At 44.4% G+C, this 12,815-nt stretch overlaps 1 protein-coding gene across 1 annotated transcript in view; it reads left to right on the top strand.

Moving 5' to 3' along the window:
- The window catches only part of LOC112107427 (tenascin-R), a 79,976-nt gene that overhangs the window by 34,254 nt on the left and 32,907 nt on the right, over window positions 1-12,815 (top strand). Inside the window, exons 5-7 of the mRNA XM_024201121.2 lie at window positions 991-1,106; window positions 5,344-5,494; window positions 11,073-11,342. Of these exons, the coding sequence (XP_024056889.1) occupies window positions 991-1,106; window positions 5,344-5,494; window positions 11,073-11,342 (537 nt within the window). The remainder of the gene's footprint in view (window positions 1-990; window positions 1,107-5,343; window positions 5,495-11,072; window positions 11,343-12,815) is intronic.

Below are 12,815 nucleotides of genomic sequence, written 5' to 3'. Positions count from 1 at the left end.
GACACATGGCCTTGATAATATTCATGGTGCTATTAGAAATGTGTCTGGGTGTGAAGATGGCTCGTTAAAAGCATTAAAACTGCCCCTTTTTCACTTTCAGCAGTGCTTTCTCCTCTCATCACTGAGTTTCCATTTGACACAGGGAACTGGGTTTTTTTTGTGGGGGGGGGTTAAAATAATCCCACTTCATTTCTCACTCTATTAAATTGATTCTGGAAATGATGCTTCCTCTTAATGACCGACTGTCACATGCTGCCATCATGAATGCAGAGGAGAGAGGAAGTTGCTCACAGGAGAGCGGTCTGGAACATGGAATTTCAATCCAAGGGAAATTTTGAGGAATTGGAAAAAAAATCAGGATGAAAAGGAGAAACCTCAACATTTTTCACAGGGCAGAAATTCCAGAAAAATCCATTCTGGCAGAATCAAGACGGAATTTTTCAGCTGCTCATCTGCCCTCCTGGAGGCTCATGTCAATTTCACTTTCTGCCTGCAGGGAGAACCTGAAATGGACAAGAGTCTTCCAGACAGGCTGACAGAGGTCCAGTGCCCCAACTTTCCACCTCCCTCACTGTCAGATTTCCCATCTCCCTATCACCCTGGCTGTGGCTCCCAGGGGAAAGGGATACTGACAAGATCCTTCCAGCCAGGAAGACAGGGCACCAATCGTTTGGATTTTCCTAATGTAACATTAACATTTTTCAACAAAAATGAAAATTTTCCCACAAAAAAGTTTGATTTTGAGGGGGGGAAGGGCATTTTTCACTGGAAACTCATTCCGACAACTGTCAGTACCTACTTCATGACACCCCCCTTGACACTAGCAGTCAGGTTTACGCAGCCTGTTCCCTCCTAGATGCGCATAGTCAAAGGAGAACTGAGCTGTCAGGGACGTAGGGTGTCCTGTGCCTAGTGCTGTGGGGAGCTGTGTCATTAAAGCAGGAACAGAGCCACAGCCTAGCTAATGTGCTCCGCATTGCTGCATTCCAGATCTCTCCACTCCACAAGGGCTGCAGTTCAAGACGATCACAGAGACCACCGTGGAGGTGCAGTGGGAGCCCTTCTCTTTCTCTTTTGACGGCTGGGAGATCAGCTTCATCCCCAAGGTAACAACATCAGGGACCGCCATGCCTCTGCCCTGCCACTGCTGGCCATCCAAAGTCAGCTCTGTGGGTTAGTCACAATAATAGGTCCCTGTTTAAAGGAGCAGTCACACACACAGAACAGGGCACAGTGCAGGGCTGGGTAAACACCATCTGAATAAACCCCTACTCTGCCCCCACCCACCCACCCCAAAACAAAGCACTAAAACACCAGGTCACAATCTGGATCAATTGATCTCAGCTCTGCACTGAACAGTATTTTCCATGGATCCTTGGTATCAGGGCCTGCATCCCTATAGAGGGAATTCCATTAAAAAGATCCTACATTTACCATATAAACAAATGGGTCCTCTAGCTCTCATTCCCTCTCTTCCTCTATCTGTCCTCTTGCTCTCTTCCCTTCCTCTCTCCTTTCATCTCCTTTCTCATACCTTTCTCTCTCTCTCTTCTCCATTATATTTTCTTTCTCCATCCTTCTTGCCCTAACTTTGATCAGACTTTTCTGAACAATTCAGCAATTGATTCATCTTTTCTAACTTATCAGTGTGAAGATGAGGCATTTGATCACCATCTCTAAAAACCCATTATAGAAACCTGCTTGGGTGTCTAAAGCTAGGCACCTAAATCCATTTTTAGCAACCCAAATATGTGGCTTGATTTTCAGAAGTATTGAGCACTTAGTAGCTCTCAGACTCCAAGCAGCCTAAATCACAATTAGAAATAATTCCGGCTGCAAAATTGTAACCACAATTATAGAATGGATACAATTTGTGCTTGGAAAAATGAAGGTTGAGGGCTGAAACTGTTGCCCTACATTTCAAACATTTTATCTGCATAGACAAAACAACAATAAAGTTGTCATTGATGCTATATTTAATATTTATTCTCAGTTATTGTACCACTTGTATAGAACTACAACTCAAATTGTATCTGGCACCTCTCTACAAGCGTATCCTACACATCTTACAATAAAAGAAATGTGGATGAAGAGCCCAATTATATTGCCTTGACTCAGGAAAAACTCCCACTGAAGTAAACAAGGGTTCTGTGAAATAAAGAACTGCAGAACTGGGCCCCTGAAGGTGTGAAAACATACAATCAGAACCAGTACAAAAACAAAATCAAGATGAGCAGAAATTGACAAAAACAACTTTGTTTTCTAACTTTGGTTTCCAAAAGGGCTGGAGGGATATTTTTGTAATTTTATGTGTGTGTACACACACACACACACAAAATTCTCTTATGAGTCGCAGTTCATGTATTGCATTTATAAGCCCAGAGGAAATTTTCATTCAAAATCAGGATAAACCACTAAAAAATAAGAAATTCTAATGGAAACACTACCAGGACCTTAAGTGAACTAAACTAGCACATCTACAAACACTAGTGAATCAATCATTACAACATAAGGATTGACATGAATGCTAGGATATCCATTTTAAGATGGGGAAACAGAGTCTCAGAAGTGCACTTGGCTGTCTCACCCAATTTCTTTGTGAAGATCACCATCCCTCCCTAGAGTCACTGCACAGTCCTAATGTTCATGGCTCTGTCCTATGTCCCAAGGAAATAGTCCCTTGTTTGTCTCAGGCATGACAGTGCAGGGTCGCAATGCATCCAGACTCGATGCCACAAGTAGTCCTTGACATCTTAACTTGACATCACGAGGTGGAGCTACAAGCGTAATTATGTCACGATGCAATGCAATCTGTGACATTTTATTTCGGCCTGCACAAGAAAGACAAACCACTGGCCACCATTTTCCTATTAGACCTTAGTCCACATTATACAAATGCAGTTTAATTTTCCCAAGTGGGTACAGTAACTCCTCACTTAACATTGTAGTTATGTTCCTGAAAAATGCAACTTTAAGTGAAACGATGTTAAACGAATCCAATTTTCCCATAAGATTTAATGTAAATGCGGGGGGTTAGGTTCCAAGGAAATTTTGGGGGGCAATATATACTGTACAGTACTGTGGTGGGGAGGTGCCCCTGGCTTACTCCTGGGGCTCAGGGTGGGGGTGCAGGGTCTGGGAGGGAGTTAGGGTGCGGGAGGGCGCTCAAGGTGGGGTGCGGGGTCTGGGAGGGAGTTAGGGTGCAGGAGGGCGCTCAGGGTGGGGGTGCGGGAGGAGGCTCAGGGCTGGGGCAGGCAGGAGGTGCAGAGCACTTACCTGGGGCAGCTCCTGTTTGGTGCAGGGGGTGTGCAGGTGGCTCTGCGCAGCGCGGCACCACCCCCATTGCCACGATTCTGGGAGCTGTGATTCTGGGAGCTGCCCCCCCCCCCCCGCAGGCAGGGCAACCCAGAACGCAGGGGCTTTAGGGGCTGCAGGGCCCTGGGCTAAGGGGGCCCTGGGGCCCTGGCCTGCAGCTCTAAAGCCCCTTTCGGAATGCGACCCTGCGAGCACAGGCCGGAGGACTCAGGAGGAGCAGGGGCAGCCACACAGCCAGAGGCCGGAGAGAAGCAGCGCTTTCCCCTTCAAAGCCGGCCGGAGAGAAGCGGCCCTTTGAATCTGTGGAATCTGAATTTTATAAACAGTGGTGCTCTACATGATAGGAGAAATAATAATCACGCTGCAGTGTGTGATTAATAAAGACAGGCAAGTCCCTCCAGTGGCTTTGAAAATCTCAGCCTAAATGCATTATCTGTAAATTTCAAGGGAACTTGTCAGGTCAAATGTATCCCAACCTTAAATTTTGTAAAACTAAATTCTTAAAATCCTAAGATCAACAGAAACATTTCCAAGGTATTTTAAAACATTCCAAATAGCAATATTTCCCTCCAAAACATCACAGCATTGCACTGCCATTCTAAAACCCTGAAAGTGAAAAGCAACTAGATACTGACTATAACTAAAATGAAACTGACCAGCTATTTTCATTGTTTAGTGGAAAGAAATGCAAACATTAAACAAACAGCATCAAGAGTGAAAAGTAAATATATGCTACAGCAATAGTATCACATTAACATTAAAGCTGTGGTTTATGTGGCTATGAAAGTAGGATACCATTTCTTTCTGTGCACTGTACCTCATATTTCTAAGAACTCTGTGTGAGACAGCAACTCTTTTGTTCTCACAATCCCTGCAGACTGCTATAGAGATAGATCCCCTGTACTCTTGTAAGGAGACTTTAATTCTGGTCTTTCTTGTTGCTGTTGCTCCATAATATAAAATAAAAGTGATTTCAGATGGCAAATATATGGTGGCTCTGTGTGAAAGGAAAAAACACAATGAGACTTGCAGCAATAGTGGGAACGGCTCTGCAAAACAATAGAGCTCAGAGAAAATGACAAAGCCACAAAGAGGTTTAAAAAAAAGAAAAGAATATTAGAAAAGGTAAAATGGCAATTTAGGGGTAAAGTGGAAGATTTCTAGTTTCATGAGAAAAAGGAAGATTGTGAATGGAAATCTATGTGCAAAGATTCGCTTAGTATATTATTAGTGAAGACAATGACAAGAAAAGTTTCATTTGGCTAACACTGGCAGGAAAGGTGACATTTACAGTTGCTTAAAGACTTACGTTTTCCAGAGGAAATACATGGAGTATAAAGACTTAATAGAGATACTTCAAAAGCATTGTGTGCCAAAAACAAAGGCCTTGCAGTTTCATAGCTATATATAAACCACAAGAGACTCCTGGCAGCCGAGAAGTGCCAGCAAAGAGAGAGGAATGAATCCTGGACCCTTTTCACTGCCTGTTCTCATGTGGAGTCGCTCTACCAGCTTGAACATGCGCACATACGCACACTAGATAAAAACGGGGATTGAGAAAAATGCTGTCTGCCCTCCAGTCATCTGGAAGCAACAACTGAGGGGTGAGCGGCATGAGATGCATCTGACTCTGCTGGCTGCAAGGGGGCATTGGGACCCTTGGCAAAAGAGTCCACCCATCCTGAGGCATGTAATACCTTTTGGACAGACTGTACAGCCCTTATGCACATTTATGAGCACTTCCCCAGACCTGCAGGCCCATTGAAAACAATGGGAATAATTGAATGCGTAAGATGTCACTACTGTGAATAAGGGTCACTTATGAAGCAGACATGCAGGGAGTATGTAAGTTTTCCCCAGGTGGGTACATTATCCCCAGTGATTGTTGATGCTCTATATTTGGGGCCATGTTGACCTGGCATCTAACCCCATTATCTTCTCTAACTACTGCATCCTTTTAATACGTTACCAGTTTCAGACTCCCCCCTCCCCAACTTTCTGTGCGGATTTCTTTTTTAATCTCCCTAGAACAACGAAGGTGGCGTCATCGCACAGCTTCCTAGCAGTGTCACCACTTTCAACCAGACAGGACTGAAGCCTGGGGAAGAATACATCGTCAATGTGGTAGCCCTCAAGGAGCAAGCCAGGAGCCCCCCAACCTCCGACAGCATCTCCACCTGTGAGTGACTCCATCCTTTAGCCCTCGGGCATGCTCTGTCTTTCCAGACCCAGAACAGGGCATGGTCCCAGTCTTGTGTAGCTATCCTTTCACCTCCAGGTCAGCAGGTCAGATCTAATCCAGTTCAGCAGAGGCTGAAGGCTGGTATCACCTGACGGCGGGGATCATTTGAGCCAAGTGAAATGAGGTGCTGGTCTCAATATAGATCCCAAGGGATGTGCGTTCATATCACAGAAAACACCAACACAATTGGCATTAATTGGCAGTTTCAGCAGAGGAACCAAGGAACGAATAGGCCCTGAAGACTGAACTCCCCTCTCACCGTTAGAGGTGGTCCCACCAGAGCATGGCAGCGGCACATTGATGGGTGGGTGTGGGGTAGTTTACATTTCTGCTGCCAATGTTGTACTGGTTCCCTGGGTAACAAGAAGAATCCAGTCTCCAGGATTTTGTTCATGCACCTTTCACCAACAATACAGTCAAACAATGGGCCAAATCCCCAGCTGGTGTAAATCAGTGTAGCTCCATTGGCTTAAAACTGAAATGTTTTTAACCTCTGAAAAGATGCAGGTTTGGGTTTGCTTGGAGGGTCAGGTGAGGATTCTGATCATTTTATCCAAATACACCCTCCTTATCAAGGGTAACTTGCAACACTGGATTTACTCTCTGCTAGATAAACTCAGAGGGCAAATTCACCCATGGAGTAACACCATTGACTTACACCAGGGATTACTTCGGTCTACATCATTTCTGCAAGGAAAGTAATAATTAGAGACAGCTCTGGACTGGAACATCAGAGCCAAATCCTCCCACTTTGAACTTGGGGGAAAGTCAGACACAAATGCAAATTCTGTGGCACAGGCCCAGTTATGCTAACAACACCTGACTGAGCTGTACAATTTCAGTCTCAAAGACACACTAAAGATGGATGAACTTCTAAACTGAATGATGATTTGGGTTAAACAAATGCCCTGAAATCTGGGGGCTTATCTGAATGATTAATTCCATGTGGGCTGCAAACCGGGTGCAGAAGCACTGCAAGAACAGCCCCTCTCCCAGTATTTTGACACTTCTTTTGTACTTAAACCCCTTTGCGGAAGACTCAGTGAGCTTGATAACAGCAAAGGGAAAACTAATTCCCCTTACTGTTGCATAGAGCTCACATGCTTCCTTTCCTTCTCCTTTCTCCCCCACACTCCCCAGTGCATCCTGGGAACTGTAGTTCCTGGGCTCAAAGCTCCAGGACCCATGTAGGAACAAACTTACAGACTGGGATAACTATCTGCCCCTAACAAGATACAATTCTCCCCACTCCTGGCCTGATGCTCATGCAGGGAAAGCATGGAGAAAGTTAACTGAGCTCAAACAAGGACCAGTTTCGGTTCTAAGTGAAGGCTCAGATCAATTATTGTTCTGTCCAAGTAAGTTTCCCCCCTCTAGTGATCTCACCTTAGGCACATTTCTGAGGATGGAGACTGAGTGTTCCCAGTTCCCCAAAAGCGCTTGTACCAATGTAATCCACCAGCACACCCAGATAACACTTTAAGATCCAAATCCGGGGAGGTGCTGAGGGCCCTCAAGAACATAAGAATGGCCATGCTGGGTCAGACCAAAGGTCCATCTAGCCCACTATCTCATCTTCCGACAGTGACCAATGCCAGGTGCCCCAGAGGAAATGAACAGAACAGATAATCATCATTCCCAGCCTCACATTGACGGACTCAGGTATCTTCGGAACCAATTTTTTATGCTAGCCACAAGCCCATCAGTCTCCCCCGCAGACAGACGAGATTAGAGTCTCCAGGTGTGTACGCCGAGAGCTAATTAACCCTTTCATTGCTGAGTCAAAGGTAACACTGGGCAAAGCACATAGCTAAGTTCTCACTCTGAATCCTTGCAAGCCAGTCAGATAGCTCCCTCCGGCCACACCATTTACAAACAGAAACACACATTTCAACAGCTCTGTGAAGGTTACAAAGAGACCTGTTCTAATGAGGTTGCTAATTAGGGCTTTAATGGGGCTGGAGACTGAAGGGCTCCTAGGAAAGTTATCCTAAAAAGCACAATGTAACAGAGAGGTCTCTACAGTCAGCACAGGAGGGTCTTTCTAACATTAGAGGAGAGAATCTATCATCTTGCTGCAGATGTTAGTCTACTTGATCTCTGCAAACAAACACAAATTCTTTCCTATTGCTTTGTTTGTGTGTTTAGCAGCTGCTTGTGTAACGTGGCTTAATAGAGACACCTACTGGTCATGACTAAATATTTCCATTCCCCTAACTAGTGAAGCTGTTACACATAGAGCAGCCTCAAACTCACAGTACTTTCAATTCATAAGGGATTGTGCAAAGTAGATTAGTAGATTCATAAATCTTCAGGCCAGAAGGGCCTCCTGCAAAACACAAGCCATAGAATTTCACCCCACGATCCCCGCCTCGAACTCAACAATGTGTGGTTCTTGATAGGCTCCAACTGCAAAGAGATGGGTTCAAGCTGCTGGATCCCAGCTTTCCCAGCATGAGGGGGTTTAGATCTGGGGGGTTGGTTTGGCTTGACCCATTATACAGAGAGGGGTCAGCCACAGAGCCTGGATCTGGATATGACTGCTCCTAAAGCTCCAGAGATTTTTGAATCTGGAGATTTGGTTGACTCTCTCTAATGCGAGCCTTTCTGTTCTGTTTTGGTTCATGGGAGGGTGGAACCCCATCCACTTAGTTTTAAGTTGCAATGAACCCAAAATCTCAGCATGAAGCTCAGCTGAAACAGCCAAAACTTGTCTTGTTTTGAGCAGAAACAGGATTTTCCACTCAAAGCCATTGCGCAGTCCAGGCGCACCAACCTCTGAGAGACCCCAGTGGGTGGGGCTGGAACCTCTACACCTTTGCCGATGTAGTTCAAACATTCTCCACTGAAGTTTTGCCCAGCTCAGGTCACGAGGAATTCACCGGATTCGAGACAGATGCTGACCAGGTTACAGTCCATTAACACTCCCATGTTAAACGTTCACACGGAGGCTGGTATTTTCAAAGTTGCATAAGGGAGCTAGATGCCCAAATCCCATTGAATTTCATTAAGGTTTGGGAACCTAACCCCCTTAGGCAGCTTTGAAAATCCAAGCCAAAAACGCAAGCTCCACATTTTCTGCAGTAGCAACAGCAGTTTCCGTGGCTGAAAACTCTTGATTTTTTTAGCCACTAATTACTCTATCCACCTAAGCAGAAAACCGTGCAGGACTTGGAGGCATTGCCCCATTAATATAACACCTGCAATCTTAATCCACTAAACTAATTTGGAATAAGATTCCCTGTTCTGGAATAAGAGCATCCACATCTGCAGTTAATCAGGAAGAGCTATTTTGGAATAACTGTGTGTGTAGAAACCTCTTAGATCACCCTAACACCTCAGCCCCCTCTGAAGATCTAGATATTCAGTATATGTTTATTATCCAATGAAACCTGTCCAACATACAAAATGCACTTAAAAAAAAAACATTTTTGTTTTGCACTAACTAAACCCTGGTTTACAAGGCCAGCACATTTAGTACTAGTTACAGAATACAATTTAGGCTGTCACTAGTAAAACTAACAAACAAACAAGCCTCCATACAATATGAACCTGGCTTATAGATCTCAGATCCCCAGGTAGAAAATAAGTCTCAGAATTGGCTGTGCAGCAGGCACTGCATGTTAATGCTGCTACAGTACATGAACAATACACAGATGCTTGGCTCCTGTCATTACAATACCTACAGACAGGCAAAGCAGTAAGAATCAAACAGCATCAACCCAGAATTTGAACCCAAACTTTTCACCGGGTAACTTTTTTCTTTAGATTATTTTTTATTTCCATGTGGTCCCTGCACTTCTGGATTTCTTCTAAGAGAGGAAGTAGAAATGTCAACACAACCTTGTGGGATTTCCTGATCAAACAGGGAGCAATGGAAATCCCAGGAGGTATTCCTTCTCTCTCCAAGCTCTAGAGATCTGGCTACAACTCCTCTCTCTTTGTAAACGATGGGTAGAACCTCTGGGATATTGTAACTAATGTCGAGTTTTGAAAAGTCTCTTGAAAGTGCTAGTTGTTTTCTCAACTCTTCTCATATTTTCAGCACACTGGAAATCCACAGATTATTAAAAATTGGCTGACAGGTGTCAAAATGTAATTGTAAATGGGGAATTATCATTTAGCCTGGATGTTTCTAGGAGGGTCCTGCAGGGATCAGTTCTTGGCCCTAGGCTATTTAACATTTTTATCAAAGACCTGGAAGAAAACATAAAGTCATCACTGGTAAAGGTTACAGATGACACAAAGATAGGGGAAGCAGTAAATAATGAAGAGAAGAGGTCATTGATACAGTGAGATCTGGATCTCAAAGAATATGCATTTTAATATGACCAAATGTAAGATCATACATCTGGGAATAAATAATGCAGGCTTTACTTACAGAATGGGGGACTCTATCCTGGAAAGCAGCAACTCTGAAAAGAACTTGGTGGTAATGGTGGATAATCAGCTGAACACGAGCTTCCCATGCAACGCTGTTGGCCAAAGGGGCTAATATGATCCTTGGATGTAGAAACAGGGGAATATTGAGTAGGAGTAGGGAGATGATATTTTCTCTGTATTTGGCACTGGTGTGACCACTGTTGGAACACTGTCCAGTTCTTGAGTCCACAATTCAAGAAGGATGCTGATAAATTGGAGAAGGTTCAGAGAAGAGCCATGAGAATGATTAGAGGTTTGGAAAACATGCCTTATAGTGAAAGACTGCACAGGAGTTGAATCTGTTTAGTTTAACAAAGAGAAGGTTAAGGGGTGACTTGATCAGTCTATAATAACTGACATGGGGAACAGAACTCTTCAGCCTAGCAGAAAAAGATATGACAAGATAGAATGGCTAGATGTTGAAGCTAAACAAATTCAGACTAGAAAGGAGGCACAATTTTTTAACAGTGAGGGCAATTAACATTTGGAACAACTTACTGAGAGTTGTGGTGGGTTCTCCATCTGTGGAAATTTTTAAATCAAGATAGATTTTTAAATCTTTTTCTAAAAGATCTGCTTTACTTCAAACAGGAATTGATTCAGGGAAGTTCTCTGGCCTCTGCTATACAGGAGGCCAGATTAAATGATCACAATGGTCCCTTCTGGCCTTGGAATCTATGCTGTATGGCTTACTCTTCTTGGTTTAGTCCCACTCCATATGAATCTTGGCATATCGGAAGAAGGTTCCCATGAACACTCTAAACCTGAACCAAACCCAAGAATCTATTCAGATCTATCCACCCTTTAACAGACCCCTTCCCCTACATCCTATTGCTTGGCAGCCACAAACAACTCATCTAGCCAGCATGGCATAGCCTGGAGGCCTATCTCTAATCCACGGACCCTGAGTTGGGATCTTGGGTCACAACTCACATTAGTTCTTTTCCTCCTGCTATTTCCTGGATACTAAGTTGAAAGTGGTGATGGGCCACTTCAAATATCAGATGTAGCAAGACTGAGCCCTCTCTTTCCCCAGGACATGTTTTCTGTCTGTGTTTAACTCCCTGAACTAACATGCTTCTTTGCTGTCCAGTAATTGATGGGCCAACCCAAATCCTGGTGCGAGACGTCTCAGACACGGTGGCCTTCGTGGAGTGGACCCCGCCCCGCGCTAAAGTAGACTACATCCTGCTGAAGTATGGCCTGGTGAATGGGGAAGGGGGGAAGACCACGTTCCGACTGCAGCCTCCCCTGAGCCAGTACTCGATGCAGGCCCTGAGGCCCGGCTCGCAGTACGAAGTCTCTATCTCTGGGGTCCGAGGGACCAACGAGAGTGACCCTGCTGTCACCACCTTCACAACAGGTACGTCGGTGCCATTTAAAAGGCTAGCTAGAGTCTAGTCCAGTACACAGCCAGCCATCAAGAGACCCGCATAACAAACAGGTTGACTCACTGGATGACGGACGAACAGATTGACTTGAATCAGTGACGCACAGGCTGAGACTCAGCTCCCCTCACAAATAGATTGATTCCCTTTCTGACAGACTTATCAGGGCCTTCTGCCTGACTGCCCCCACAAACAGGCCAACGCACTGACTGACAGACACAGACACACCCAGCTAACTGGCCAGTTCATGGACTGACAGCTTGGATAGGCAACTGGCTTTAACACAATGGACTGCCAGACAGACGCTGCCACACTAAACGCACTTCCTCTACTCGTAAAGGGAGTAGAGCCTCTTTCCTTCAGGGTCACGCCCAGTGTCTTCTCCTCTTACTAGAGCAGTGACCAGACACAACGTCTCACTCCTCCACTGCCATCTGCTGCCTGTATGCGCACCGCTGAACCAACACCACTGAGCTCCATGAGACCTGTCTTATGACAGCCTTCGATATAAGCCGACTGTACTGTGACTCTCTGACTCACTGCATAATCTCTGATTCTGCATAGCATCAGGGTAAATACTTCTTGGGTGAAGGATTTTTCTACTCTGACAGATCTGTACGGTATCTCTGTATGTTTCCCTCTACAGTATATACTCATCTATCAGAATTTTACAGTATGTACTTGTCTCTCTTTCTATCTACAGAATCTGTTTGCCTGTCCTATTTGCAATATGTATTTGGCAGGAGAAAAAAATCCTAGGTCTGCAGTGTAATACAATGGTTTAGATTCTCAGCTGGTATAAATCGGTGTAGTTCTATTGAAGTCAATGGAGCTATGCTGATTTTTGCCCAGTAAGTATTGCATTAAGGTAATGCTTTGTAACCCAGAGATATTGATTTGCTGCAAGATGCAACAAGGTACAGGAATTAATTTCCATGAGTGTATGTTGTGCGGCTGGATCCAGAGCTCCATTTTCCCAGAGTTCAGACATATGTTTTAGTACAACCCACATCCCCATAGTATGTAAGCACATCACAAGGGCATGGGTTTGGGTTATTAGCCAGCCCCTGCAAGTTCAAAGAACATTCAGGTCTTCAGATTAGTTTGAGCCCATAACCAAGATATGCAAAAATGGAAATTAGACTCCTAAATCCATATTTAAGAACCTAAATAAGTCGCCTGATTTTTCAAAAGCAGTAAGCTACTGGAAGCTAAGTACTTTAGAAAATAAGGGCACTTCTTTAGATGCCTAAAGAAGGAGGAGTTAGGAGCCTAACTTTAGGTACCCATTTTTTGAAAAAAATTGCCCCATCTATAGCTATTCAAATTGAGAGAGAGGAGATGGGGGAGGGGGTGCCACCTGAGACAATCTGCCGTCAAGCAACTGAAAGTGACACAGTTAAAAATTTGGTTATCTTATTTTGATACTTTATATGAATACTCTAACC

Source organism: Terrapene carolina, unplaced genomic scaffold, assembly GCF_002925995.2.
Source record: "Terrapene carolina triunguis isolate 2854851 unplaced genomic scaffold, T_m_triunguis-2.0 Scaffold210, whole genome shotgun sequence".
Taxonomy (NCBI): domain Eukaryota; kingdom Metazoa; phylum Chordata; order Testudines; family Emydidae; genus Terrapene; species Terrapene triunguis.
This window is presented reverse-complemented; position numbering and strand designations above follow the sequence as displayed.